At 45.2% G+C, this 27,621-nt stretch overlaps 1 protein-coding gene across 1 annotated transcript in view; it reads left to right on the top strand.

Moving 5' to 3' along the window:
* grin2c (glutamate ionotropic receptor NMDA type subunit 2C) overlaps nucleotides 1-23,868 on the top strand; it is a 51,615-nt gene extending 27,747 nt beyond the window's left edge. The window contains exons 6-12 of the mRNA XM_033043976.1: nucleotides 7,823-7,976; nucleotides 9,133-9,258; nucleotides 11,759-11,988; nucleotides 13,847-14,007; nucleotides 17,814-18,001; nucleotides 18,684-18,916; nucleotides 22,465-23,868. Coding sequence (XP_032899867.1) covers nucleotides 7,823-7,976; nucleotides 9,133-9,258; nucleotides 11,759-11,988; nucleotides 13,847-14,007; nucleotides 17,814-18,001; nucleotides 18,684-18,916; nucleotides 22,465-23,868 — 2,496 coding nt within the window. The remainder of the gene's footprint in view (nucleotides 1-7,822; nucleotides 7,977-9,132; nucleotides 9,259-11,758; nucleotides 11,989-13,846; nucleotides 14,008-17,813; nucleotides 18,002-18,683; nucleotides 18,917-22,464) is intronic.
* Nucleotides 23,869-27,621: the final 3,753 nt, after the last annotated feature.

Here is a 27,621-nt window from a genome sequence, read left to right as displayed (position 1 = left end):
CAGTTCCAATTGCCCCATTACAGATATGGAGGTTCAGGAGAAGAGGTTTTACCAGGATGCTGCCTGGATTAGTGGACATTACTAAAAGGAGAGTGTAAACACAAAGAACTGCAGACGCTGGCTTACTAAAATAAATAAAGTGCTGGAGTAACTCAATTGGTACAGGCAGCATCTTTGGAGGAAAATGATAGGTGACTTTGTAAGGAAAGGTTGGATAAACGTGGATTGTTTTGGCTGGAGCATTTGAGGAGAGACCTGATAGATGATTATGATATTTCATGATATAAAATTATGACAATCAGCCAAATAGGGTAGACAGTCAGGGTTTTTCCCAGGGTGGAAATGTCACAGACTAGATGGCATTGAAATAAGGTCAGAGGCGGGAATGTTTAAAGGAGATGTGCAGGGCAAGAGAGGTGTGTTCTTGGAACATGCTGAGATGCGTGGAGTTTGTGGGGTTAGAGGGATGGCAATAGTGGGAAGGATGTGGAGCAGAGTGGGAGTGTGGAGTGGAGGAATGGAGGGAGTGCAGAGCTGAGGAATGGCGGCGCTGTGGAGTGGAGGGGTGAGGGAAGTGATGTGCGGAGGGGTGGGGGGAATGGAGTGGGGGGGACTAAGCGGGGCGGCGGGGTGGGGGCAGAGCAGGTGCAGAGCTGAGGGGTGGGGGCAGAGCAACCAAATCTGAGGGAGAGAAAAGCAGCGGTCAGCTAATATTGTAAAAATCTGTGTGGTCAAAGAGACCAAATAATCCAGTTGAATCTGCTTTAGGCACAAAGCATCGCAGTTGATTTGACTTCCATGGAGATGGCAGCCATGAATGCCAGGGAATTATTTCCTGTGTCAGTGACGGAAGGAATAATGTGCTACAATCAGATGCCAACACTCAGTCAAGAGACAAGGATAATATTGTGTGTCCAAGTGATCAAAGCCAGTGGGCCATTGTGGGCTCCACCTTTCCTTCATCATTACTTTTTGCACATCTTTCATTCATTTGTTCTATATCTCTCCATATCATCGCCTGTATCCCTTCCTGAAGGAGGGTCTCGGCCCGAATCGTTGCCTATTCCTTTTCTCGAGAGATGCTGCCTTACCCGCTGAGTTACGCCAGCAATTTGTGTCTATCTTGATCCAAATGACTGTTACAGGTGCTTTGTAATAGTTGTATAATTGTATCATTATAATAAATGTTATGCATAACCAAAGAGATTAATAGAACCACACAGTATTATCGTGAAATGAAAGCTAGGTGACAGACAGGACTCGGCATCAGTATGGAGAGAGCGATTTTACCGCAAATGAAAATCAGTGTGACCAACAGCTGCAGAGATATCAGGACTTCAAGGTCACAGTCTTGAGTGAAAGGAAGTCATTAGAGATGTGGATCGACAGTCATGCAAGGTTTTGTTACCGGAATGACACACGTAGCAAGTAGTCTGGCTGTGAGAATGGTTAGATAAGACCTGGGACAGATGCCGTGCCTGGTATACTGACTGTAATAGCCAGTCTCCAGTTCCTCAGTTGTGGTGGACCACCACAGATAATAAGCAAAGATTGATTAATGAGAGTAGAAACTGATTAGGCAGAATTGTTTACTGCTCCGACCAGTTACGACATGAATCATCTGGTGTTGTAGTCAGTGTTCGATTTCATGCTGTAACTTGTGGATGAGGATATCACAGGAGCAGCCACTGAGATTATTTGGGCATCTTAAAGCATAATTTTGAGACATTTGAGCTCGTCTCGTTCCAGAATGGCCAATGCTGGTTCCGGAGACAATATCCATGCAGCTAGCTTGTTGAGCCTTGTAGGAATTTTGTAAGCCCAATCGGCTTAATTTTTTTAAGTTTCAGCTGAGAAAATGTTTCAGCTAAGTGGGAAATTCAGAGTCATCAGACCAGCGAGGAAGTAAGAGATGGGTAGTGTAGGTCAGATACTAAAGGAAACTCATAGTTGAAGTGTCCACAAAAAGGAACCTAGCTGAAAACATTTGGACAGATATGTGGATAGGAAAGGTGAGGAGTGATGTTGCCCAAATGCAGGTACATGGATCTAGCTTGGCCAGGCAACTTGATCAGCGTTGGTGAGTTGGGCTGAAGGGCTTGTTTCCATGTTGTATGACTCTATAAGGGATTGAAGTGAAATGTTGTTGATGGATTGATTCCAGACCTCGATAAGGAGTTTGTTACTGTTTCAAGAGTTAGAGAACAACAGTGTGTCAGGTCTGGAGGTTGCAGGTTTCCGTGAACCAAGCACAACTTCAGAGGAAGGTGTTGAGTCCTCGCCCTCTCCTCTTGTATTGATTGCAGGAGCTAGTCAACAGACAATAATCTGTAATGATGTTTGTAGAAAGTGTTTGTACATTTTCTTCAAAAGAGGGAAAGCAGTGTGGTGAATTTATATAATATACTAGACCAAGTGGGACCCGTTGGGTCCTGTTCCCCCAACCCAATATTCCACCACTCACTCGTTCCCCCAACGCAACCTGTTCCCCAACGCAATATTCCACCACTCATCCATACCCCCAACCCTGCTCCCCAACTCTCCCCTATCCCACTCCCCCACTAAAGACAATGCTTAAATAACATTAAATGACAATCCTCACCCTCTCCCCCTCCCCTCCCGCACTCCCTCCCTCTCCTTACACCAATGTAACAAATTTCTCACTGCACTGGGAGTCCTGTCATTTGGTAACATTGTAATGGTCAGGGCAAGTGGAATTGGATTTTTTTTAAGTGAAAAGTGAAAATTTGAAGGTTTAAAATGTGAATAACGTAAAATATACCATCAATCCAAACAAATCTTGGCTAATGCACACCACAGGACAATGGTGAGTAAGGTGGGCCAAAAATTGTAGCGTTATTGTATACCGTTTTGGCGTAGTTTCATAATCACATATGCACACACGCATCAAACATACATGATGAGAGTTTTAGTAATATACTAAACCAAGTGGGACCCGTTGGGTCCCATTCCCTCAACACAATATTCCACCACTCACCCATAGCCCCCAACCCTGCTCCCCCACTAAACACAATGTTTAATCAATCGTCGCCCTCTCCTCCTCCCCTCCCCCACTCCCTCCCTCTCCTTACAACAAATCTCTCATTGCACTGGGAGTCCTGTCATTTGGCACCACTGTAATAAACAACAATCCTTGGCCTCTCCTCCTCCCCTCCCCCACTCCCTCCCTCCCTCTCTTTACACCAATGTAACAAATCTCTCATTGCACTGGGAGTCCTGTCATTTGGTAACATTGTAACGGGCAGGGCAGGTGGAATTGGATTTTTTAAAGTGAAAAGTGAAATTTTAAAAATGTCAATAACGTAAAATATACCATCAATTTGAATGAAACTTGGCTAAGTGAACAGTGAATGGTGGTGCTGGCTCGAAGGGCCGAATGGCCTACTCCTGCACCTATTGTCTATTGTCTATAATGCACACCACAGAACAATGGTGTGAGTAAGGTGGGGCAAAAATTGTAGCGCTATCGTGTACCGTTTTGGCGTAATTTTAGGATCACACTCATCACAGACATAATCACAGACACACAAACTAGATGAGAGTTTTAGTAATATACAGATAGATAAATAGGTCATCTGGTCAGAGGATACTATGACATTGTCACGTATTTCATATGTTTATATATATTATATATAAGCATCAAGTGTGGGATATTGGAGCCATAGAGTCACACCGCACGGAAGGAGGCCCTGTTAATAAAGTGAGAGAAATAAAGCAAGAAACAACGGGCTAATAATTCCAAACCTGGTGGTGGGGAAGTTATTAGAAACCTTTATCAGAAGGAAAGATACATTTTTATTTGGAATGAGTCATAGAGCTATACATGGATTCATACAACTTTATAGCACAAAGTCATGCCCTAACCCACCTTGTCATGAATCACGGAAGCAAACTCAGCACGGATTTGTTAAAGGCAAATAGTATTTGACTAATGGAATTAAATGTTTGCCGTTGATACTGTCAAGATTGATCAGGGTATTGGAATGGAAGCATATTTGAATTCTTCAATCTGCCAGAGGCGAAGCTTTATTAAGATAATGGAGATCCAGGCACACACAAGAAAGGTGCAGCGTGAATACAAACCTGGCTCAGCTGCAGCAAATGTTCAAGGTGATAGGTGGGGGTTTCACAGGCTGGTAGATGGTGTGTGAGTTACCCTATAAGGAGGGGCTTTAAGTCCACCACTCTTTAAATGTTATAGGTTACCAATTCATTAAACATAATTAAACTGTTTTGGGATGATGTGAAACATGGCAAAGCACCAGATGGTGATGAAATATGGGTGAACTTCAGGATTACAGATTAGTGCATTGGGAAGAAGAATGGCAGGTGGCATCTGATGCAGTGTGAGCTGATATTCTAGGAGGTATAATGTTGAAAGAGGCAACATCATTAAATGCCATGAGTTGCACATGTGCCGGTGCACAGCTCCGATTTGCATTCCGAAGTGCCTTGTGGATAGGGGAAGCAAGGAGATCTGGGTGATCAAACCTTTGGTCAAAAAAACGAGGATTAAGATGTTTATTAAAGGAAGAAAGGACATGAGAGAGAATGAAATAGCTTGGGTAGAAATTTCTGCGGACGGGGTCTTGACAGTAGAGAGCAGAGGTACCAGTGGGGCAGTGATGCATGTCACCGACCGATACGCTAGATACCAAAATCATTGACATTATTTCCACCAATGGAGATTATTTTCTCAAGCCAATCTACAAGGAGGTATAAGATTTCCCAACCTACTCCTAGATCCCAGTACTCCTCTATTTCTCACACTCTCACTTTTGTGCCCACCCAACCTTCCTGCTATCAGCCAAACACTTGGATAAACCACGAGAAGCACTGAGCCCCATTGGAACAGCTCTCCACTTGCTAAACCCTTTAACAATGGTAACCCTTTGCTTCCTGCCACTAAGCCAATTTTGGATCCAACTTCCTGCCTTCTTCTGATGCCCTGGGCTTTTACTATTCTGAACAGTGGCCATGTTGAGTCTTGTCAAATGTTGTGTTAAAATTTGTGTAGGTGATTATGTGAATTACCCGTCCTTAAAACTAGCATTTCTCTAATTGAAGACTAACTCTGTCCTTCAGTACATGGTCAATAATTTTGCCCAGCTCTACCTAATACAGCGAGTTCAGAGGTGATGGGTGAGTAGGGTCAGGTGCAGGTTTGGACATGGACACCAGACCTTTGGTGAGCATAAATTTCCAAGTAGCAGTAGGGGAGGTGAACATTGAATGAGTCACAGCGTCACAAAGACATACAGCACAGAAACAGGCCTTTCAGCCCAAATCGTCCATGCTGACCGAGGTGACCCAGCTAACCTAGTCCTACTTGCCCATTTCATATACCCACCACAATCTGAGTGAAAACATTACTCGTATGGTTCCTTTCCCCTCTCACCTTAAACCTATGTCCTCTGGTTCTTGATTCCCCTATCCTGGGTATGGACTCTGTACATTCACTCTTTCTATTCCCCTCATGATTTTATATATCTCTATAAGATCACCCCACAGCCTCCTGTGCTCCAAGAAATAAAGTCCTAGCCTGTCCAGCGTTTCCCTACAGCTCAGGCCCTCAACTCCTGACAACATCGTAGATCGTCTCTACACTCTGTCGAGCTTAATGACAGCCTTCCTTGAGTAGGATGCCCAGAACAGGGCACAATCCTCCAAATGTGGATTTGCTACAATTGTAGCAAAATGTCCCAACTGCCATACTTAGTACCTTGATGATGAAGGCCAATGTTCCAAATGCCTTATTTGTATTTGGTTAACATATTGCTCTCACAGGTGGGATCAATAAGTGACCTTGGATATGTTCCTGACCACACTCACAATGTCCATAATGATCTAATTTTCCTTAGCTACGTCCGCATCCTTCATTGTCAGAATTGTGCCTCTTCATTTAATCCCAGTAATATTGCTTCCATGTAATTATATCCGCATATACTTTTCACATCAAATTGGTTACGACAACAGTCCCAGCTGCTGCTCCTTTCCTATTCATTCTGTGATGTGACTTTCAGGGAACTATGCACTTGTACTCCTAGATCCCTCTGCCCTACAACACTCCCCAGGGCCCTGTCGATCACAGTGAAGGTCCTGCCCTAGTTTCACTTCCCAAAATGCAATACCATGCACTTATTTGCATTTAAATCAATTAGCCATTCCTCAGCCCACTTGCCCATTTGATCAAGATCCTGTTGTAATTTTTGGTAACCATCTTCACTCTCGATGATACCTCCTACTTTGCCTTATACCTTCTCATCCAAGTTGTTGATATAGACCACAAACAGCAATGGGACCAGCACCGATTCCTGAGACACATCACTAGTCACAGCACCTGGAAGAAACAGAGGGCCCTGAAGTCTTCCTGATGGGAAATGGAAGTATAAAGGGGGTGGATGTCCTTGATGAAGATGGCGCACTGGAGGATAAGGAATCGGAAGTTCTTGAATTGGTGGAGAGTGTGTGAGGTGTCCCAGATGCAGGTGGGAAGGGACTGAATAAGGGGGCAAGATGAGAGAAGTTTAATGAAACAGTGAGGAGGAGATTGAAATGGACAGTGGGGTTGGGCAAGTATAAGACGGGACCATGTGGATGGGAGATTGTAGGAAGTGATGAGTCAGTAATGAGAAATGTTGACTGTGTCTCCTTCCACAGAAGCTGCCAGACCTGGTGAGCTCTTCCAGCATTTTCTGTTTTTGTCTCAGATTTCCAGCATCTAGATTTTCTTTTTTCTAAATATAATCCAAAGGCTTCAAAGGTATTTTATGGTCACGTGTGCCAATTAAGGTACAGTGATATTCGTATTATCATACGCCCATACTAAAAATAAGCAACAAGACACACAACTATATAAAAGTTAACATAAACATCCACCACAGCAGATTCCCCACATTCCTCCCTGTGATGGAAGGCAATCAAGTCTAAACTTTCTCCCTCATTTTTCGCCCCGCGGTCGGAGCAGTCGAAACATCCACAGTTGGGACGATCGAAGCTCCCGTGTCGGGGCGGTCGAAGGTCCTGCGGCTTGGAGCTCCCGAAGTCGGTCTCTAACCAGGAGCTGCGAGCTCCATAATGTTAAAGTCCGCAGGCTCCCGTGGTTGGAGCTCCGAGGTCGATCCCTGGCAAAGGGATCGCAAGCTCCGCGATGGTAAATCCGCAGGCTCCCGAAGTCAGTCTCCAGCAAAGGCCGCCAACTTCTCAATGTGAGGCCGCAGTGCGGGCGGTGATAGGATACACAAACATATCATGTCTCCGTCGAGGTAAGAGATTAAAAAAATATCCACTCAATTAAAACAAATGTTAACAATTAACCGTAAAAGTTACACACCGCCCACATTCACACGAATTACAAGCCATTCATATTAAAATTATTTTCCCTTCAATGAGACGGGCACAGTGGTGCAGCTGTAGAGTTGCTGCATTACAGCGCCAGAGTCCAGTGTTCGATCCTGACTATATGCGTTGTCTGTACGGAGTTTGCACGTTGACCCTGTGGCTATGTAGGTTTTCTCCGGGTGCTCCGGTTTCTTCCTACACTCCAAAGACGTACAGGTTTGGAGGTTCATTGGCTTAGGTTTTAAAAAATTGTAAATTGTCTCTAGTGTGTAGGATAGCGTGAGTGTATGGGGATCGCTGGTCGGCACGAACTCGATGGGCCGAAGGGCCTATTACCATGCTGTATCTCTAAAGTCTAGAGTGTAATTTAAAAAAATCCTAAATCATTTACATTAATTAAGTTCAGACTGTCTCCTTCTCAGTATATATTGGCTGCTGTGGCCTTTGCTTCCATTTGCAGGTCTACTACCAGAGAGCAGACATGGCCATCGGCTCCCTCACCATAAATGAAGAGCGTTCTGCGATCGTCAGCTTTTCTGTTCCATTTGTGGAGACTGGGATTAGTGTGATGGTCGCTCGGAGCAACGGGACGGTCTCCCCTTCGGCTTTCCTTGGTAAGAAATGCAGCTTTAGCCGTGTAATGTTCACGACTCCATCAGATCTGAAAGCTTATCATTATTGACATTGAAGTGTGTTCTAGAATCAGATGTGGAGTGATGCTCTAAAAAAAATATACAAATGCTACCAATTTCCCTGTGGTCCGTTGCCAGACTGAGCGGGAATATCCTCTGTTTACAGTACGTTCCAATTCACTTCTCAGGAGTTTTCTGAATAATTCTCCTCGCCGATTGCAAATATTTGGGCTGCAATTCCAGTGAATTATCTCGCTCTGGTGCCAAGGGACAGCCGCTGACTGGCAGAAGGGCTGGAGCTCATTGATGTGGTCTAACCATGATGGTGGAGGCCAGGCCTTATGACGTACACTAGGTCAGATATAGGAAGCGGAAGTCAGGGCACAATATTGGAAATGGAAGCATCTGAACAAATGTGTGGCTTTGGGTCCCATGGTTGCAACTGAGGCCATTTACAGCAGCTACCTGCCGCTTGCTAGGTTGCACCAAGCACACACGTGGCTAGTGTGTTGACAGGTGGTCCCGAATAAAAGAAGATTAATGGCATGTGGGACAGGGCAAACTTCCTGACATAGTGATCATGTCTTCCTGGGACGGTGGACACATGGAGTTACGGTGGTTATGTCACCAGGAGAGCAGCCACATGACGTGGACAGCGGCCAACCATCGTCAGTAAATGGTCATCTCATTGCGATGGGTCACACATGCCTGGAGTAGTGGTCACTACCCCGGCATATCAGTCGGCGTCTGTGGATGACAATCTCTCCTCTCTGGGCAATATACAAGCTTCTGTGGAATAGCAGTAACATTCAGTGCAGTGTTGGTCCATACCTCAAGGTAGTTGAAGAGTCGCACACTTGTAAAGGGGGTGGGTGGGGGTGGGGTGGGGGGGGGGGGGGGGGATAGGGTGCGGCCACACCCCAGCAATGCCCTCTCCTGGTTTGTGATTACATTGGTGATGCTGAGTCCCACTGCCAGATCTTTAGAGACATGAGAGGAGATTGTGGCCTGAGATAGTGCCACTGATGCCACACAGGACTTCATGTGGGCAGTGGGTTGGGCAGGAGGAGAATACTGACGCTGTTGGGACCAGGCGAGTTGTGTGGAAAGTACTGGGCTACCATTCTTGTCTTTACAGAACCTTACAGCCCTGCAGTGTGGATAATGATGTTTGTGATGTGCCTGATGGTCGTTGCTCTCACTGTGTGTGTGTTCGAGTACTACAGCCCTGTTGGATACAACCGCAACCTTCAGAGTGGCAAGAGTAAGTTGTCCGTTTCTTGCTCTGCTTGTAGTGGGGGCTTGTGCAGGCGAGAGGTTGGGGAAGCCTAGTATCTGAATCACACTATTTCATGATGAGAGCCTTGATTTATGGTTTAAGGCATTTACCAGTCAGAGACTCAAATGGTGGGGCGATAGGCTTGTAAATGTGTGCCAAGATGCCTATCTAAACTAATCCTTTTTGTCTGCAAATGGCCCTCATCCCTTCAGACGTTCTCAATCCATGTACCTGTCTCCTCTGACCGCTTTTACCATAAACCCACCTGTGTGAAAAACCTGTCCCGCAAATTCCCTTTAAATCTTTTTCCTCTCATCTTTAACCGATGACCTCTACTTTTAGACTTGCCTACCCTGGGAGAAGGCTGGGTTATTTTTGCCCCTTATGGCGTCCCAACTATCGTACTCACTGCCATGCCTGATGAAGGCAGTGTGCCAAATGCCGACTTCACCATCCTGTCTACCAGTGTCACCGGCCCACGTTCAGGGAACAATCTACTTGTGCTCCGAGGTCTCTCCATTCAACAGCACATCTCAGAGACCAGCCATTCACTGTGTCCCTGCCTACTTTAGCTTCAAATACGGCATCACTTCACACTTGCTTCTTTTAAATTCCATCTGCCTTTGGCCAATTTATGGTGGTCCCATTCAAGTGATCTAGAACTGTGATTCCATTAAACGTTTGTTGGGGGTAATTATGGCACATATTACTCCAGCCGCCCAAACAGCCTTGGTCCACTGCAGATCACCTACCACCACAACAGGCCCACGACTGATGCCATCTTCCTGGCTCTACACTGGAGCGCCTGGATAAGAAGGACATCTACGACAGCCTCCTATTCATCAACTATAGCTCTGCTTTCAAATAACCCAACCAAGATCATCTCCAAACTCGTGGAACTCAAAGTCAGCACTCCCCTCTGCAACTGGATCCTCGACTTCCTGACCAATAGACCACAATCAGCGAGGATAAGTGACCAATCCTCCTTTACGAGAATTCTCAACACTGGTGCCCTGCAAAGATTTGTTCTCAGCCCCTACTATACGCCTAAAGGGCCTGTCCCACGAGCATGCGACTGCACGCAGCAAGCGCGACCTAACGTGGTCACTTGAGCCGTATGGCCTCGCGTGGCCGGTCGCACTTCGATTGCCGGAGCCGTATGGAGTTGTGCGGAGCTTCATGTCAACTTGTACAGGGATCACTCGACCTTCGCGCGGCCCCCGCTTCCGATTTGGTTGCGCTTGCCGCATGCAGTCGCATGCAGTCGCATGCAGTCGCATGCTCGTGGGACAGGCCCTTTACACGCTCACGACTGTGCAGCCAAGTACCAATCCAACTCAATTTTCAAGTTCGCAGACGATACCACCATAGCGGGACAGGCAGCATCTCTGGAGAGAAGGAAAGGGTGACGTTTCGGATCGAGACCCTTCTTCAGACTCGACCCAAAATGTCACCCATTCCTTCTCTCCAGAGATGCTGCTTGTCCGGCTGAGTTACTCCAGCATTTTGTGTCTATCTTCGATTTAAACCAGCATCTGCAGTTCTTTCCTACACCACCGTAGTGGGCCAGATATCAAACGATGACAAGACAGAGTACAGAAAGGAGATCCTTGTAACTTGGTGTCAAGAGAACAGCCTCCCCCTCAATGTCAGCAAGACAGAGGAGATTGTGATTGACTTCAGGAAGCGAAGCAGTACACACTCACCTGCGTACATTGATGGCGCTGAAGTAGAGATGATCGAAAGCTTCAAGTTCTTAGAAGTAAAGATTGTCCTGGACCAGCCACGTTGAAGCTATGGCCAAGAAAGCAGACCAGCACCTCTATTTTCTTAGAAGGCTTAGGAAGATTAGTATGTCCCCAACAACCCTCACCAACTTCTACAGATGTACCATAGAAAGCATTTTATCAGGGTCCTCCACAGACTGGTTTGGGACCAGCTCCAGAGAGTTGTGGACGCAGCATAGATCATCACGCAATCCAACCTCCCTTCCATTGACTCCATCTACACTTCACGCTGCCCCAGCATAGATTAAGAACCAGTCTCATCCCAGTCACTCCCTCTTCTCCCCTCTCCCATCAGGCCAGATGTACAGAAGTTTAAAAACGCACGGCTCCAGATTCAGGGACAGTTTCTTCCCAGCTGTTATCAGCCAAATGAATGGTCTTCTCATCAGCGAGAGTGCATTCCTGACCTCCCCTCTGCCTCATTAGAGATCTTTATCTTACACCAATGTTGTACCATTTATGCTTCATCTGTGCATCATGGATGGCTTGATTGTAATCATGTGTAGTCTTTTCTTTGGATAGCACGCAAACAAGTTTTTCACTGCACCTCAGTACATGTGACAATAATAAATGAAGCTAAACAAACAAGAACAGACCAGGGTACAGACAACTTGTTTGTGGCTCGTTGTAGAGTAGGAAGTGGATGAAAGAACAGGCTGAAAACTGTTCTCACTGTGTGTCTGTCCGTCTCTCCACAGTCACAGGGGGCCCAACATTTACCATCGGCAAATCGGTGTGGCTTCTCTGGGCATTGGTCTTCAACAACTCTGTTCCTATTGAAAATCCTAAAGGCACAACCAGCAAAATCATGGTCTTAATCTGGGCCTTCTTCGCTGTCATTTTCCTGGCGAGTTACACAGCGAACTTGGCAGCGTTCATGATCCAAGAGCAGTTTATCGACACAGTCTCGGGTCTCAGCGACAGAAAGGTAAGGACCAACCTTACCCAAACTACACTGCCCCGTCACACAGGTCCACTCCCACCTCTAGATCCCATCCAATCTTGTCACAAAGGGAACTGTAAATTCATAGCTCGGGGCCCTCAGTACAAACAACCCTTCCATCGCCACCAAGATCACCACCGCCTCCTTCTGGCCAAAGATGTGAAGGGCAGCCTCAGGGAGGTAAATTATCACCTTGGTGAATGGTTTGCTCAGAGATATCTGTGGGTGTGAGATGGTCTCATTGTGTTTATGTGTCAGCTGCTGACGGGGAGTTTCATCTTATCCTGATTCCCTTAATCCTGCGTTAAGGGTAGTTTCCTGGATAATTCTGGGGAGTTGCCTCGTGTGACCATGTGTCTCCACTGTTAATGGAGTCTTGGACTGTTAACAGGAGCGACCTGGTTTGTTCAGGGGCATCCTTATGTGTTACGGGTAATGGATTTCTCACAGACAATTCTGGGTTTGTTCCAGGGAGTTCCTTGTTTTCAGGGGATTTTCAATGTGTGAAAGGAGATTCCCTCCTTCGTACGCTCACCTCCCATCCCCGAGACCTCATTTCTCTATTACTCCCTTGCCTTATCTGATATCCTTTTGTCTCCATTTCATCTCTCACCTTTGTCACTTACTCCAGCCATCTGCCAATGAACCCCCCCCCACATCTTCTTCTTCTTCTTGCATATGGCGTGCACAGCCTAAAGTTGTAGGACAACTTGTTCTATTTGATCTTATTTGATTGTGCACGCCAGGTTGATTGTATTCGTCGAAACAGGGCGGACCACGTGAAGGTTGCAATCTTCCACCTCCCCCCGTCCCCCCCCAATCCGCATCCATCTATCACTTACCAGGCCTTGCCTCATTCCCAACTCCCTTTACCAGCTTCCCCCCCCCCCCCCCCCTCCACCCACACGATCTCTCTGAAGAATGGTCCTGACCAAAATGTCACTTGTCCATTCCCTGCACAGATGCTGTCTGACCTCATGAGTTCCTCCAGCATTTTGTTTGTTGCTCAAGGTCCAGTGTCTGCAGTTTCTTGTGTCTCTGTGATATTTAGTTGAGTTTGTTAGTAAAGTGGCCTCCTGAGGATCTAGCATTGTCTCTGTTTGTTACAATGCTTCTAGGTGGCAAGAGGAGTATGTGTTTTGTAGACTCTGTTAGACTGCCTGAACTTGTGAAGTGAACACTTAGTTGTTAAGGAACAATGTGAGATGTTGAGTGGTGTTACAACATCTCTTACTTTTGTGGTGTACGTCTGATTTTAAGGTGTACCTCGGCGTACCAAGGGGTAGCTCCCGTTTGCAAGGTTTCCCTGGGTTGTTAATAACACTTGCAGACCATCAATTAGAGCTTTGGCACATTGGTGTTCTGCTGCTGTACAAGATGAATCTTTATTTGGGACAGTTATTGGAGTCTCAGGGTGTGGGAAAGCCTGGGATGTCATCTGATGTTATTCATGGGGACCAAGGCAATTTTTGCAATGTCAGAGTTTTGGGGTTTCTTAGACAAGGAGGCTCAGGCAGTGACAGGAATCTGGGGGTGTTAAGGGTGCTATGCAAGTCTCAGTTTTCATTGGGCAAACATTTGCTTTTGCTCATGTATAGATCCCTCGCTAGTGGGAAGCACAAGTTCTGTCACTTAAGCCATAACTCCTCACCTCTGCAGAGATTATGTTCAAATACATGTTTTGGGGGGGGGGGGGGGTTGGAGGTGGAGGTGTAGACATATACTTGAGCAAGAATCCTGCAGTGGCTCCTGTTTTTCTAGGAGTCCGTACTAGGTATAAGTGGAATGAAGGTGGATTTGTAGGTCAGTAATTGACATTACAATGTTACTTTGTCATGAACAGTTTCAGAAACCCCAGGATCAATACCCAGCGTTCAGATTTGGCACGGTCCCCAATGGCAGCACTGAGAGGAACATCAAAAACAACTACCCAAACATGCATCCCTATATGACCAGATACAACCAGCGCTCCGTGGAAGATGCTCTGGACAACTTGAAATCAGGGTAAGCTGTGGGTCACGTTAGTAGCAGGTATCTGGGTGGGTTTCTCCAAGCCCACCCCCCTGCCCTCTACCATGCACACGGTGCCAGTGACAGCCCAAGATGACGGCTGGTTCAGGTAAGATTAAAAAAATACTTTCATCAGTTGTTTGTGGAAGGACTGGTGAAAGGACCACTGAAGTAAGTAAGTAAGTAAGTAAACTTTATTTATATAGCGCATTTTAAGCCAATTTGCATTGACCCCAAAACGCTTTACATAATTTAAATAATAATAAGTTCCATTGCAAACCATAGAAAAAGGTTTTTAAAAAAAAAATGAATAAAAATGGACACAACATATTAGAGTTCAACACAAACATCCCCCCACAGCAGAATCAAAACATTTCCACTGCGGGGGAAAGGCACCAGAAAGTTAAGTCCTCTTCCTCTGTGAAACATCCCGAGGTCAGGACAATTCAGTGGTGGGGTTGGTATGAACTTTAACACATCAGTGCTGATGACTTGCCAGCTGTTGCCTGTGTGGGTGATGAGAGTAGAGATTGACAATTTCAAACACAAAGTGGATCAGTGATCAAGGGAAACTAACCTGCAGGGAGGGCTACAGTAGCAAGGCAGGAGAATGGGCCAGACTGCACTGCTTAAGAGAGCCAGTGGTCTGAATGGCCTTTCTCTGGTGTTATAATAGCCTTTGATGCCAAGGTCATTCACGTCTTCATCTAAACACCCCAAATGCTCTCAGCCTTCCTGTTTCCACTATTTGCTCCACCATTGCACTCCAGGTATTCGCCATCCTATAGTATGAGAAAGGTCCCTCACAGATCTATTTCTCCCTCCCCATACGCTGTTAGACCTGCTGAGTGTTTTATGTTTTTTTTAATTTAAGTTTTTCAGCGTTGGCAGTGTTTTACTCTTTGATCATTATTTTAAGTTGTGCACGGCAAGGGCCAGTTTGTAGCCTGGAGATAATTTCTTATCCAGGTCTCTGGAAAAGTTACCTTTTACCTGGTGGATGCCCAACTCACTGAAGTGCTTCGCTGATTCAGGCTGGAGTTGACTCACCTCTTATAACAGCTGGTGTCAGAATAATCTCTTATAACAGCTGGAAGCAGAATAATCTCGTCCCAGTTTTAAGAAACATCTCCCGGATTTATTCCCCTTGTACATTCAAGGAATGACAATCACATTAGATGGAGCAGATGGATGGACCAGAGGGACTTCATCCATCTGTCTACTCTTTGTTCCAGTGCAGTCCTGCAGAAGCAATTGCAGGGACTGTGTACTGCACACACTATCTGGAGTCAGTACAGCTTCACAAATGTGATTCAGGGCATACAAGTGTTAATCACAAGGACATTTTACATAGACTAGTCATTCCAAGCATTGAAGACAAAATGGGATTAAATGAAATACGATTTCCTCGATAATTCATAAACAAGGGTATCGCTTACGAATGGATCTTGACCAATCTGAGTGCTGGAAATCTGGAACTCCTCACCTGTTCCCTTGCAAACAAACAGGCCAGGAATCAGTTCAAAGTCACACCAGCAACCTACCTTGCAAGAAATGTATCAAAGAAATGTATTTATTTAATAATCAAGGCAGGTTGGAGAAGAAGAGATTGTTATCTATGATCTGATTAAATGCTGGAGACTAGTCTAAGGCAGGGGTGGGGAACCTTTTCATGTTGGAATGCCGCATTAAGTTAGCTGTGATCTAATAAGGCCACATCCATGAAACTTCAATTAGATATACTTCAAAATGTACATTATTACTAATGTTTTAATTCAGTCGGGGAGGATTATTTTGTTGAATCTTCTTTTACTCTTTGGTATTTTAAATACGTTCATTTTAAGATTAAAATAAAAATAAGAAGACGAACAAAAACATATTAATAAAAATAAAAGGATTTGTTCTGCAAAATGTGGATTCATTCAAAAGCCCGCACTTAATGGCCTAGAAGGCCGCACGTTCCCCACCCCTGGTCTTGGTTCAATAGGCTCCTCCTGTTCCTCTTACACCACCAATCAAGATGGCACCAATCAAGGTGGCTCTTTGCATACTGGTCCCAGAGGTGGATCTGCTATCATACACTACAATCACTCCACTCTTTTAAATCTTTATTTCAATCGCAGCAGCATTTCTTCATTGGACTTTATCTTGCACTAAACGCTTCACACGTTAGTCTGAATCTGTACACAGTGGATGGCTTGATTGTAATCATGTAGAGTCTTTACTGTGCCTTGGTACAAGTGACAATTATTAATCTAAACTCCCCACACTAATGGTAGGAATCTCACACAAACGAAGATAGTTGTGGCTGATGGATCTCAGCCCCAGGGCATCACTCCAGAAGTGCCTCATCCACTTCAGCAGCTTCATCAGTTCACCAAGATGCATGGTCTGAAGTGCGGATGTTTGCTGAAGATTATACAATGATCAATTCAATTCAAAGCGCTGCAGCAAATGATGCAGGCCCTGCCCTGCCCATAGACAGCAAGTCCGAGATGCACATTCCTTGCAGGTCTAGTGCGATTTTCTTGCACTCCAAGGAATGTTTGGGCCTCTGGATGGCGGAAAAAGAGGAAAAGGGCAGGTCTGACATATCTTGCAGTTGTCGTAAGAACAGGAGTGGTGGATGGAGACAGAGGAGTGGACCAGGGCAGCACGAAGGGAACATTCCCTTTAAAAGGTTGAAAGGAGAGAGGAATGGACTTAGTTTAGAGACACAACACAGAAACAGGCCGTTCGGCCCACTGAGGTGACCAGCGATTCCCACATATTAACACAATCCTACACACACGAGGGGCAATTTTTACATTAACCAAGCCAATTTACCTACATACCTGTACGTCTTTGGAGTGTGGGAGGAAACCGAAGATCTCGGAGAAAACCTATGCGGTCACGAGGAGAACGTCCAGACTCCGTACAGACAGCATCCATAGTCAGGATCGAACCCCGGCCTCTGGCGCTGTAAGGCAGCAACTCTACCGCTGCGCCACTGTGCCATCTTATGGTGGAATGTTGCTGAGGCTGGTGGAAATAGCAATGGATAATCCATTGAATACAGAAGCCAGTGGGGTGGAGGATGAGGGCCAGGGGAACATTTCATTTATCTGGACAGGACTGAGGTGAGAAGTATAGGGGAAATAGATGATATGCAGTCAAGGATAGCCCACCATGATAGAGGGGAGGCTACCGTATGCAAAATACTTGGGCACCTCTGGAAAGTCTCCTCAATGCAAATACTATGGAAATGGTGGAACCAGGGGAATGGAATAGAGCACTTACAGACAGCAGGGTGGGATGAGGAACAGTCAAAGTAACTGTGGGATTCTGTAGGCTTGTAATGTAAGTTTGTCACTAACCTATTGCAAGATGGAGACAAAGAGATCTGGAATAAGAAAAGTCTGAGATGGACAACATGAAGGTGAGAGCAGGGTGGAAATTGGCAACAGAAGTAATGAAATCTTTAAAATCTGCAGGAAGTAGCACTGGTGCAGTGGATGTCGCAGTAAAGATGAAGCACTGACACAACTTAGGACTGAAACACAGATCATTCCATGTACCTCCAAAGCAGACATGTGTGGATTAGACACAAACATCGTATTACAGCTGCACCTTTGCTCCAGAGAAAGTGAGTGGGGTTGCAGTTGTTGGGTGTCATTAAATCACTGGTGCTTCATTGTCAGGGACTCACCAACATTTCTCAAGCGGAATTAGGCATGGACTTGGCAGCAACACTCCCATCTCAAATATGAATATCATGTAAATTAAATCCTCTTTCCAGCTGATGTATTTCTCTCTTACAGGAAGCTTGATGCTTTTATTTACGATGCAGCTGTTCTCAATTACATGGCTGGGAAGGATGAAGGCTGCAAGCTGGTGACCATTGGAAGTGGGAAGGTATTTTCCACCACTGGTTATGGTATCGCTATGCAGAAAAATTCTAAATGGAAGCGGGCCATCGATCTGGCCCTGCTACAGTTCCTGGGTGATGGTAAGCTCGAGGCTCTAGCCCCCATTTCACCAGGGAGTGGGTGCCAATGGGGGAAGTGAATGATGATGAACATTGGCCTTTTGCACCATTCAGCCCAGCATAATCAGTAGCAAAAACTCAGAGACCAAGTCCAGCATGGATGCCAAGTCAAATAGGGCAGGTGAACAGAAGCTTAGTAAAGAGAGGGGGAGCTTCGTAAAGCAAGAGGAGCATCCCAGAGAGGAGAGGTTATGGATAAGCAGGGGCTGGGTGCCTGAAGAAAACTGGTGTAGAAACCTGGGGAGCATCAGGATTAGATAGTCACTGATCAGGTAAATTGGGAAAAGCTTCTTCATTCTGGTTGAAGTCTGGAGCTGTTTCACCCAAGCTGCAGTTGGTGCAGCCCAGAAATAAAGATGCATTTAAGGAAAAGCCAGATACAGATGAGGAGGAAAGAAAGAGGATTTGTTGGTGGGGTTAGATAAACAATGTCTACTTTGCTGTAAATATTCAACTGTACTATACAAACCCATTCAATCTCACTCACTGTCCTGCTCACAGCTCACTCTTACCCTTCCATTTTCTGCTCACTATAATACTTTATTTTCCATTCACACAACTGTTACCATTCCACCACTTCATCGATCATTCACTTCACCGCATCTCCCGGCCCACTCAAACCAGAGTATTTCATCATCTGCAGGTGATATACACAAGCTACACATTGTCTGGCTGACAGGGATCTGTGAGAAGGAGAAGAACGAAGCGATGAGCAGCAAACTGGATATCGATAACATGGCTGGTGTGTTCTACATGCTGCTCGTGGCCATGGGCCTCAGCCTGCTCGTCTTTGCCTGGGAGCATTTGGTGTACTGGAAGCTGAGGCACCTCGTGAAGGAAGCCGGCAAAACGGATTATCTGTTGGCTGTCAGCAGGGTAAGGTGCATGGGGAAGAGTGACCAAATGAAAGACTTCAAGTCGGGAAAGAGCTCACTCCAGGCAAATTAATTCCAGGATGCCACAGCATGTGAGAGTCATTGTATTCAGTGGCGGACTGGCCAGGGTGTCAGCTTGCCCGATGGCAAGTGGGCCCCTGATGAAGTGGGTCCCCTTTGTCTCCTGGCAACCAATATTTTTAGACCCAGTCCGCCACTGATTGTATTGTGAACGGGTTGACTTGTACTGCTGACACCACCAGCACATGATTGCAACAACTTCATGAGGTCAGGGTGATTGAACCACACCTGTCATGGTTGCTTTTGATAATGTGTAGACACCCTTTGTCAATTAGCTGACATATTCTTCTTGTATAATGTGATCCAATTGTGGTCACTTCAACCATTTATTAACACGATGGTTTGATTTGTTTTACTCATTGCCACTTACTCCCACTGGTAATAGTGTCTCATCTCAGTGCTCAGAGTTTATGAAGCTACTGTAATAAATATTTATTCTGGTTAATTGGGACACCATAATGAACCAAGTTGGTGTCCAAATCCACATTCCATTTTACCTCCATGACTCAAGACACCAAATCCAGCATTTCATAAGATAAGCTCTTGCTCATGCTACGCTTATAAGTTTTTGCGAAAGTCCAATTCTTAGATAGTACATTCCTGACCATTTTCTTAAACACACCTTTAACAACCACAGAAATCTGCCTTTACGTATCCAAACCCTGGTCGGGTCTATAGAACCCTAGGGCTCATACTGAACCGCCTCATCACTTAATGGAGAACAGCACACCCTCAGCTCTGGTAGTCAGTGCAACGCACACTTGACAGAGGCTCAGGCAGTAGCAAACACAGCTACTCCACATGGAGGTAATTACACAATATTCAGACATGTAGCACTTTAACAAAGTTAGCAATTATTCAATGTTAAAAGCAACATGTGTAAAATTTTATCCTCTTTGTAAAACAACTATATTCAGGATAAATATAGATGTTCCATGCTACCGCTGAGCCCAAATGTCATATCTCCGTTCAATCTCATTACTGGTTGAATCACAAATCATTCTCACCCTAGGAGCTTCAGTTTCATCCTCCATCTCAAAAGACACACTGGTTGGGAGGTTAATTGTCCTCTTAAATTACTCGCAGTGTGGGTGGCTGGCAAGTGGATCCGAGCGCAGTTGATGGGCATGAGAGAGCGCGGATAAATGACAAGGGAATAAGTGGGGCAATGGGATTGCTGAGTGATGGCACGCACTTGGTGAATCAAATGACCTGTGGACAGATGTAAATAAATATGAGGAAGCATATTGTTTGTGCCAAGGACCCAAAATTGAAGCAAACACAAAAACACTGAGGAAATAGCATGTCAGAAGGCAATTGTCCTGCTGATACCCCAAAGCCTTTCCAGCATCTATAAATCAGGGGAATAACGACATCCTGATCACTTGCCTGGACGAGTGCAGCTCCAACAGCTCCCGAGTGTCTCAGTACCACTCAGGAAGCAATCTATTCCACCAGCCTTCATCAACCATCTCAAAGATAACTTCCTTGCACAATGCAACAGAGAGCACTAAAAACACACTACAGCAACTTTCCCCATAGCATCTCACAAACTCACAATGTCTACCCACAAGAATAAGAGTGTCTGATACTCCCATCACCTCTAGGTTCCCCTCCAAGTTTTACACCACCATGACTTAGGAATACCAGCTGGTAGAGCTGCTGCCTCACAGCACCTCAGACCCGGGTTCATTCCTGATCTTGGATGCTGTCTCTGTGGAGTTTGCATCTTCACCCTGTGACCATGGATTTCTTCCGGGTGCTTCAGTTTCCTCCTGCATCCCAAAGGTTTCCCATGGGAAGGTATATAGGTTACTTGGCCTCTGTATATTGCACTCAATGTATATGGAGTGGATGCGCAAGTAGTATTACATTGAACTAATGTGAATGGGTAATCGATGGTCTGCTTGGTGGGCTGATGGGCCTGTTTCCATTCTGTCCCTCTCAATCAATCTTTCAATCAAAACATTTAGAAGACATTTGGGACAGGTACATGGATCGGAAAGTTTTATAGACATACAAGGATCAAACAGGAGTAAATGGGACTAGCTTAGCTGGGACATGTTGGTCAGTGTGGATGATTTGTGTGGGATCATGTATTGACTCCAAGACTCATCTTAGAGTCAAATTTTGGATCTCCCCCCCCCAGCCATGGAATTTCCGTAGTATGGTGCAGGGTGGCATCTTACCAACATGAAATGAGCAATGTTTGTGCCAATGACACCAACAACTTGTGGGTGAAAAATGCACAATTCTAAAACTGGATCAATTCTGAGAGGTGGGGAAATGCAAAGAGATCATAAAGCTGTTCAAAAAACTAGTGTTATTACAATCAACAGGAACACACAAGTTTTGTTAGGTAAATGAGGGTGGTCTAGCCTTCCTGAAAATTAAAAGGATTTTGACAGACTTTTTAAATGCTAACTTTACATCACATTTACTAGATGAGAGGGTTGTATGTCAGATATCGTTGCCTTTCTATGTTGGGTCTCTAATCAGTAAAAGTGTCACCTCACCATAATGGCTCTAGTTTGTTTGAACAGCAAACGTTAAGATAAGTGCTATATAATTTTGTCAGTGTTCCTCTCCACCTTTCTCAAATAGTAAATAGTAGAAAGTACTCAATGTAAAGGAATGACTGCTTAACGACCGAGCACCTCAGGTTATACTGGGAGCTTCCCAAACAGGGTTAGAGACCAAGTGTAGTCACAGTAGTGAGAAAAATAAAAGCATCGAGCAGCGAGACACTTGCAGGGCTGGGAGATTTCCATCGCAGAGATTTAAATGAACCAGGAAGGAATGTAGAATTGTCCCAACTATAATTTCCCAAACGGCTCCTAAAGCCAAGGAAATTGCACATCGCATGCAATCAAAACAAGTTCAGAACGAGACTTTGGAGCACGAGACAGTTAACGAGTGGGGTCTCACCTTAGGGCAGTAGTTGACCCCAACCTTTGTTTTTGACTTATTAATTCTGCTTTGTTCTTAATCCAAAGCCACGTGTAAATCGGAATCCTTCCAGATATAAATTCAAATTGACTTTATTCCCCAAATCTCATCTCCCTAATCCCCAGTGTTTGAGGTACATATTTTTTTCAAAACTGTCAAATGATGGCAATTTTTCCTTCTTACTTTTCAAAACACCATGACCGGCATCTTTGTAACTGTTCAGAAATGGACACAACTACTGTTTAAAATGTAACTGCTTCCTGTGGCGAGTGTAGAACAGAGTTTACTCGATATCGTCCTCATGCTGTACGTACACCGTGCCTCGCCCATGCTAAGAAAGTCCTGATTTATTTCTATGAAATAAATCCATCTCCCATTAAGAAAGTCAAATGTTCGAGCCTTCACTCTTGGAAGCTGTAAATGAAAACCTGTTCCTGCAGCTGCTTGATATGTATGAAACTATTGGGTTCATCGTTGAAGTTGTACTGAATACTAACAAGTGTTTCAACTCTGTTCCAGGGTGTTTACAGCTGTTTCAGTGGTGTCCATGTGGTCCCCAGCCCACTTCACATTGCATCTCCCATCATTTCTTCCAACTTCTCCCAAGCTGACATGTTGAAGATGCTGCAAGCAGCCAAAGACTTGGCCTCGGCCACAAACAGTGGAAGTGCCGCAGAGAGCGGTACAGTGGCAACGGAGCCTGGGGCACCTGCAGGCAATAACATTTCCAGTTACCTTCCTCAAGGCCCATCGCAGAATATCAAAGGTGCATACGTCACCGACAGCAGACTTGCTGCCAGGGGACAATCAGCCCGCACCCCCTCGGTGCCAAGACATCGAACATTTGTTTTACCCCCACTCACTGCTGTCAGGACACGTCCCGTGCAGGAGACAGGCTGGCCAGATCAGGCAGTTATTAAATACAAACGCAGGGCAAGCGGCAATCAACTTATCCCACATCCTAGTCTTCCTCGTCAACTCCCTGCGCTTTCCCAATACGGCAAGGAATTTGATGAGGGGAAGAACCCTAATATCCCATTTATTTACAGTCATGAATATTTACAGAATATCTACAATAGAAAATATTTCAGGAGGAGACTTCCCTTGCCTGGCAGGAGGTTACCCCACCCAGCAGGAAGTGTGGGCGTTCAGAGTGGGCCAGATATGGTGCCTACCCAAATACCTTGCGTTGGAATGGATGAGAGATGGCTTGCAAGAAATCTTCGCCCTTCAATGTCGTATCCCAAGCAGCGAGACCACAGCTCCTGCAGCAGGTGTTACCCTGGGCTACAGCCAGAGCAATTACCCCCGCAGACCAGGCGATCATCATACATTAGAGCAACAAAGGACGCGGAGGAAACCACAAGACTTCAGGTCAAATTAGGAAACTTTAAGTCAAGATCACAAGGAGAAATTGCTGGCTTATTCCATAGCTGTGACAGTGAGAGGCTAGAACCCACTGGGAAAGCTCCCAAAGTGAGGGAAGGATTCTCAGGCCACAGGGAAATGCACTCGGAGCACAGTTCACCCAGGAAGCTAAAGCACTCGCTGTCTGCTAAGCTCCCCTCCTACAGAGAGGCCTGCCTGCAAAGCTCAGTGAGCCTGAGATGCGCCTCCCTTGCACTGCAGCACCATTCATGGCCCAAGCCCTCACTGTACGTCTGGCAGCAAAGGTGGGGCTCGCAACATCACAGCTGGTTGACTGAACCTGGCCATTGGTCCTGTGACAGAGGCGTTCGCATGAAGTATTTGGAAAAAAGGGCTATGCACCAGGACAGCGCTCTGAGACAGCCCGTAGGCAAGACCTTCCATCTTGGAACACGGGCCAAGGGCAGCCTTCAGCTGGAGTCTAGAAGAGCAGGCGACAATTCCCCTCGTTTGAGAAAATGTGCAAGGATTTTAAGCTTGGAATCGGAGGTATAGGAACCAGAGACGTTTAAATCAAATCACCAGGAGGGAAAAGTTCCTTCCAGTCAGAGACCCACTTCTTTGTTCAATTAGTTTAAATGACAACCCTCAAGGATCAGAGTGCAGTTTAATCAGCAATGCATGAACATGGGTTGAAATTGTACCTTTTCCCCACCTCGCTCCATTCCATCACCTGTCCCACTTGCCCATAACTCCATGGAGCAAAAAGCTGTCAGCTCGCAGAAGGAACATGAAAGCAAAGGAGTGAATTCAGGAAAGTGTGAAGACATCGACCATACTCAGGACTGTGGCACTCTTAAGACACAAGGCTTTGCCATGAAACAAAGCATCCAGTTTTTTTTAATCTGTTAAATGTAGTGTGTTGCCATGTGAACTGAACTTTTCTTGCCTTCAACCGATTAGCAACCGCTAAGCTTTAAGAACTGCCCGGATCAGCCGTTGAGTGGTACACTAATCTGCAGAACTAACCTCAACCACAAAATCAGTGTGAGAGTCAGCTCTGCTGGAGAAGCTCAGATCGCTTTGTTGCCGTTGTTCCTGGTCATTAGTCAAGGTGTGTCGTGGTGTGCACCCCGAGAAACAGCCACCGCCCTCAAAGGCTCAAACATTTGGAATAATTAAGGGCTCCTTATGTAACACAATCAGATGTAAACAACCAATCTTATTCTGAAATAAAAGAGATTTAACATTTCAGGTTGAAGACCTTTCATCTGAACAGGGAAAAGTTGGAAAAACAAACTGGTTGTCAGTTGCAAAGAAGGGAGAGTTAAGCCCCTGTCCCACTTAGGAAACCTGAACGGAAACCTCTGGAGATTTTGCGCCCCACCCAAGGTTTCCGTGCGGTTCCCGGAGGTTGCAGGTGGTTGCCGGAGGTTGCAGGTAGTGGAAGCAGGTAGGGAGACTGACAAAAACCTCCGGGAACCGCACGGAAACCTTGGGTGGGGCGCAAAGTCTCCTGAGGTTTCCGTTCAGGTTTCCTAAGTGGGACAGGGGCATTAATGTCTGTGATGGGGAGACCAATGGAAAGACACCAGGGGCAGGGGTGGGAGCTCATTAATTGTAACTGGTCTGTCTGAAGATGCTGTAAATGGAAGGAGATGTATACGGACAGATGAGAGAAAATAATGCTTTAAAAAAAAAACTGAAATTAAAAATCTCTTATTTCAGTGAGCCAATTTTAAACATTAAACATCACTTAGAGTGTTAACTTCAAAAAGTGCAGATTTAGAGATGCCAGAATGAATCAAATGCCGACATTCCAATTAATGAGATTTCAGAATCACTTAGTTAAATCATTACACAGGTAGGTAGAACACAGATCAAATTCATCCTGAAGTCAGAATAATTTCACAGGGAACTAATTTCTAATAATATAGAGAATTGAATTCTAATATTACAGAGATCAAGCAATGTTGAAATAAACCAGATATATCATATAGAACGAGATCTCAGAATGATGTACACAAGGGATGGCAGTAAGAATTAAATCCTGATATTAAAAACTCTCAACTTCTCATATCCCTCACTAAGAGATCAAATGGGAATAAAGTGGCAAGGTCAGACAGAACTGGAGTGAAAGAGGTCTGACAGGTATTCGAGGCACATGAATATAAATAATGTTAAAATTAAATAGTGAGACCATAATCTAAATTGAGCTCTCATCAAAATCATAACACAATTACAATGTGACTCAAGTTGCAACTTCAAATAATTAACAAGAAATTTGACAAAATGAAATTCAACAATAAGTCTACATCCAGCTGAGCATAGACACGGCATCTCAGGGGATCTCAGCACAAATCCATTCCCGTTGGCAAGGCCAGTGTCAGAGTGAATCGTGTTCTGTCCTCACATGGTTAGTGGAAGCATCAGACCATTAACATACATACATCCCTCATGAAATGGTTCTTTCCAACCAGTGCCTGTTTTACACACCTCTACATAAACACACCCAAGCCACACTGAATACATCCCCATCTTCCAAACCATGCCCCAGCTTTCAATACAAGTCATTACTGTGGAACCCTACTTATAGATACCCTATTTTCTCCCTGCATCTCATGCCTCGACATACACATTCCACAACATGGTCAAACCTCATTATAGATTCTTAAGATATATTATATTAAGAATAAGGAGCAAGCCATTTAGAACGGAGACGAGGAAACACTTTTTCTCACAGAGAGTGGTGAGTCTGTGGAATTCTCTGCCTCAGAGGGCGGTGGAGGCAGGTTCTTTGGATGCTTTCAAGAGAGAGCTAGTTGGGGCTCTTAAAAATAGCGGAATCAGGGGATATGGGGAGAAGGCAGGAACGGGGTACTGATTGGGGATGATCAGCCATGATCACATTGAATGGCGGTGCTGGCTCGAAGGACCGAATGGCCTCCTCCTGCACCTATTGTCTATTGTCTATTATAGATGGCAAATGATAGTTAAAGGGTTGACGATGGCGATGCAATGGTAAAGATTTAACGATCGCATGGATGAATTACAACAATTGTTCATCCCTGTCTGACGTACAAATAAAACGGGGAAGGCAGCTCAACCGTGGCTAATGAAGGAAATTAGGGATAGTGTTAAATCCAAGGGGCATATAAATTGGCCAGAGGAAGCAGCAAACCATAGGACTGGGAGAAATTTTGAATTCAACAAAAGAGGACAAAGGGGTTCATTAAGAGGTGGGAAATAGAGCATGAAAGAAAGCTTGCGGAGAATATAAAAACTGACTGTAAAAGCTTCCTTAGATATGAAGTAAAAGTTTAGTGAAGCCAAATGTAGGTCTCTTGCAGTCAGAAACAGGTGAATTTATAATGGGAACCAAGGAAATGGCAGACCAGTTAAACAGTAGGTGTAGGAAAGAAGGAATGCTGGTTTAAACCGAAGATAGACACAAAAAGCTGGCGGGACAGGCAGCATCTCTGGAGAAGGAATGGGTGACATTGCTGCCTGTCCCGCTGAGTTACTCCAGCTTTTTGTGCCCATCTTCAGTTAAGCAAGTACTTTTGTTCTTTCTTCACTAAGGAAGACACAATCTCCCAGAAATACTAGGGGACCGAGGATCTAGTGGGAGGGTGGAACTGAAGGGAATCCACATTAGTCAGGAAATCGTGTTAGGTAAACTGTTGGGACTGAAGGCAGATAAATCCCCAGGGCCTGATGGTCTGCATCCCAGAGTACTCAAGGGGGTGGCCCTAGAAATCATGGATGGATTTGTGATCATTTTCCAATGTTCTATAGACTCTGGATCAGTTCCTGTGGACTGGAGGGTAGCTACTGTAACCCCACCTTTTAAGAAAGGAGGGAGAGAAAATGGGGAATTACAGATCAGTTAGCCTTACATCGGTAGTGGGGAAGATGCTCAAGTCCATTATTAAAGATGTAATAGCAGTGCATTTGGAAAGCAGTGACAGGATCGGTCAAAGTCAGCATGGATTTATGAAGGGGAAATCATGCTTGACTAATCTGGCAATGAGTTCCACAGATTCACCACCCTCTGGCCAAAGCAGCAGCAGTAATAATCATTGTTCCACACCTTGAACTTCATAGCATCCTACAACCACCACACTTGTGCAGTTCATTGCGCATGAGGGATGCAAATGCAGTGCGAGTGGTCTGACACTTCCACTAAACGGCCATGCCTGGCCAGTTGTCATTGTGGCCTTATTACTGGTCTCGGTAGGGGACACGTGAAGGTTTACTGAATCGAGAGAGAATGTTATGTTCACGATTGACAACAAGGCACACAAA

Source organism: Amblyraja radiata, chromosome 26 (genome assembly GCF_010909765.2).
Source record: "Amblyraja radiata isolate CabotCenter1 chromosome 26, sAmbRad1.1.pri, whole genome shotgun sequence".
NCBI classification, from domain to species: domain Eukaryota; kingdom Metazoa; phylum Chordata; class Chondrichthyes; order Rajiformes; family Rajidae; genus Amblyraja; species Amblyraja radiata.
Note: the sequence above shows the minus strand (reverse complement) of the source record. Positions and strands in the feature narration are given on the sequence as shown.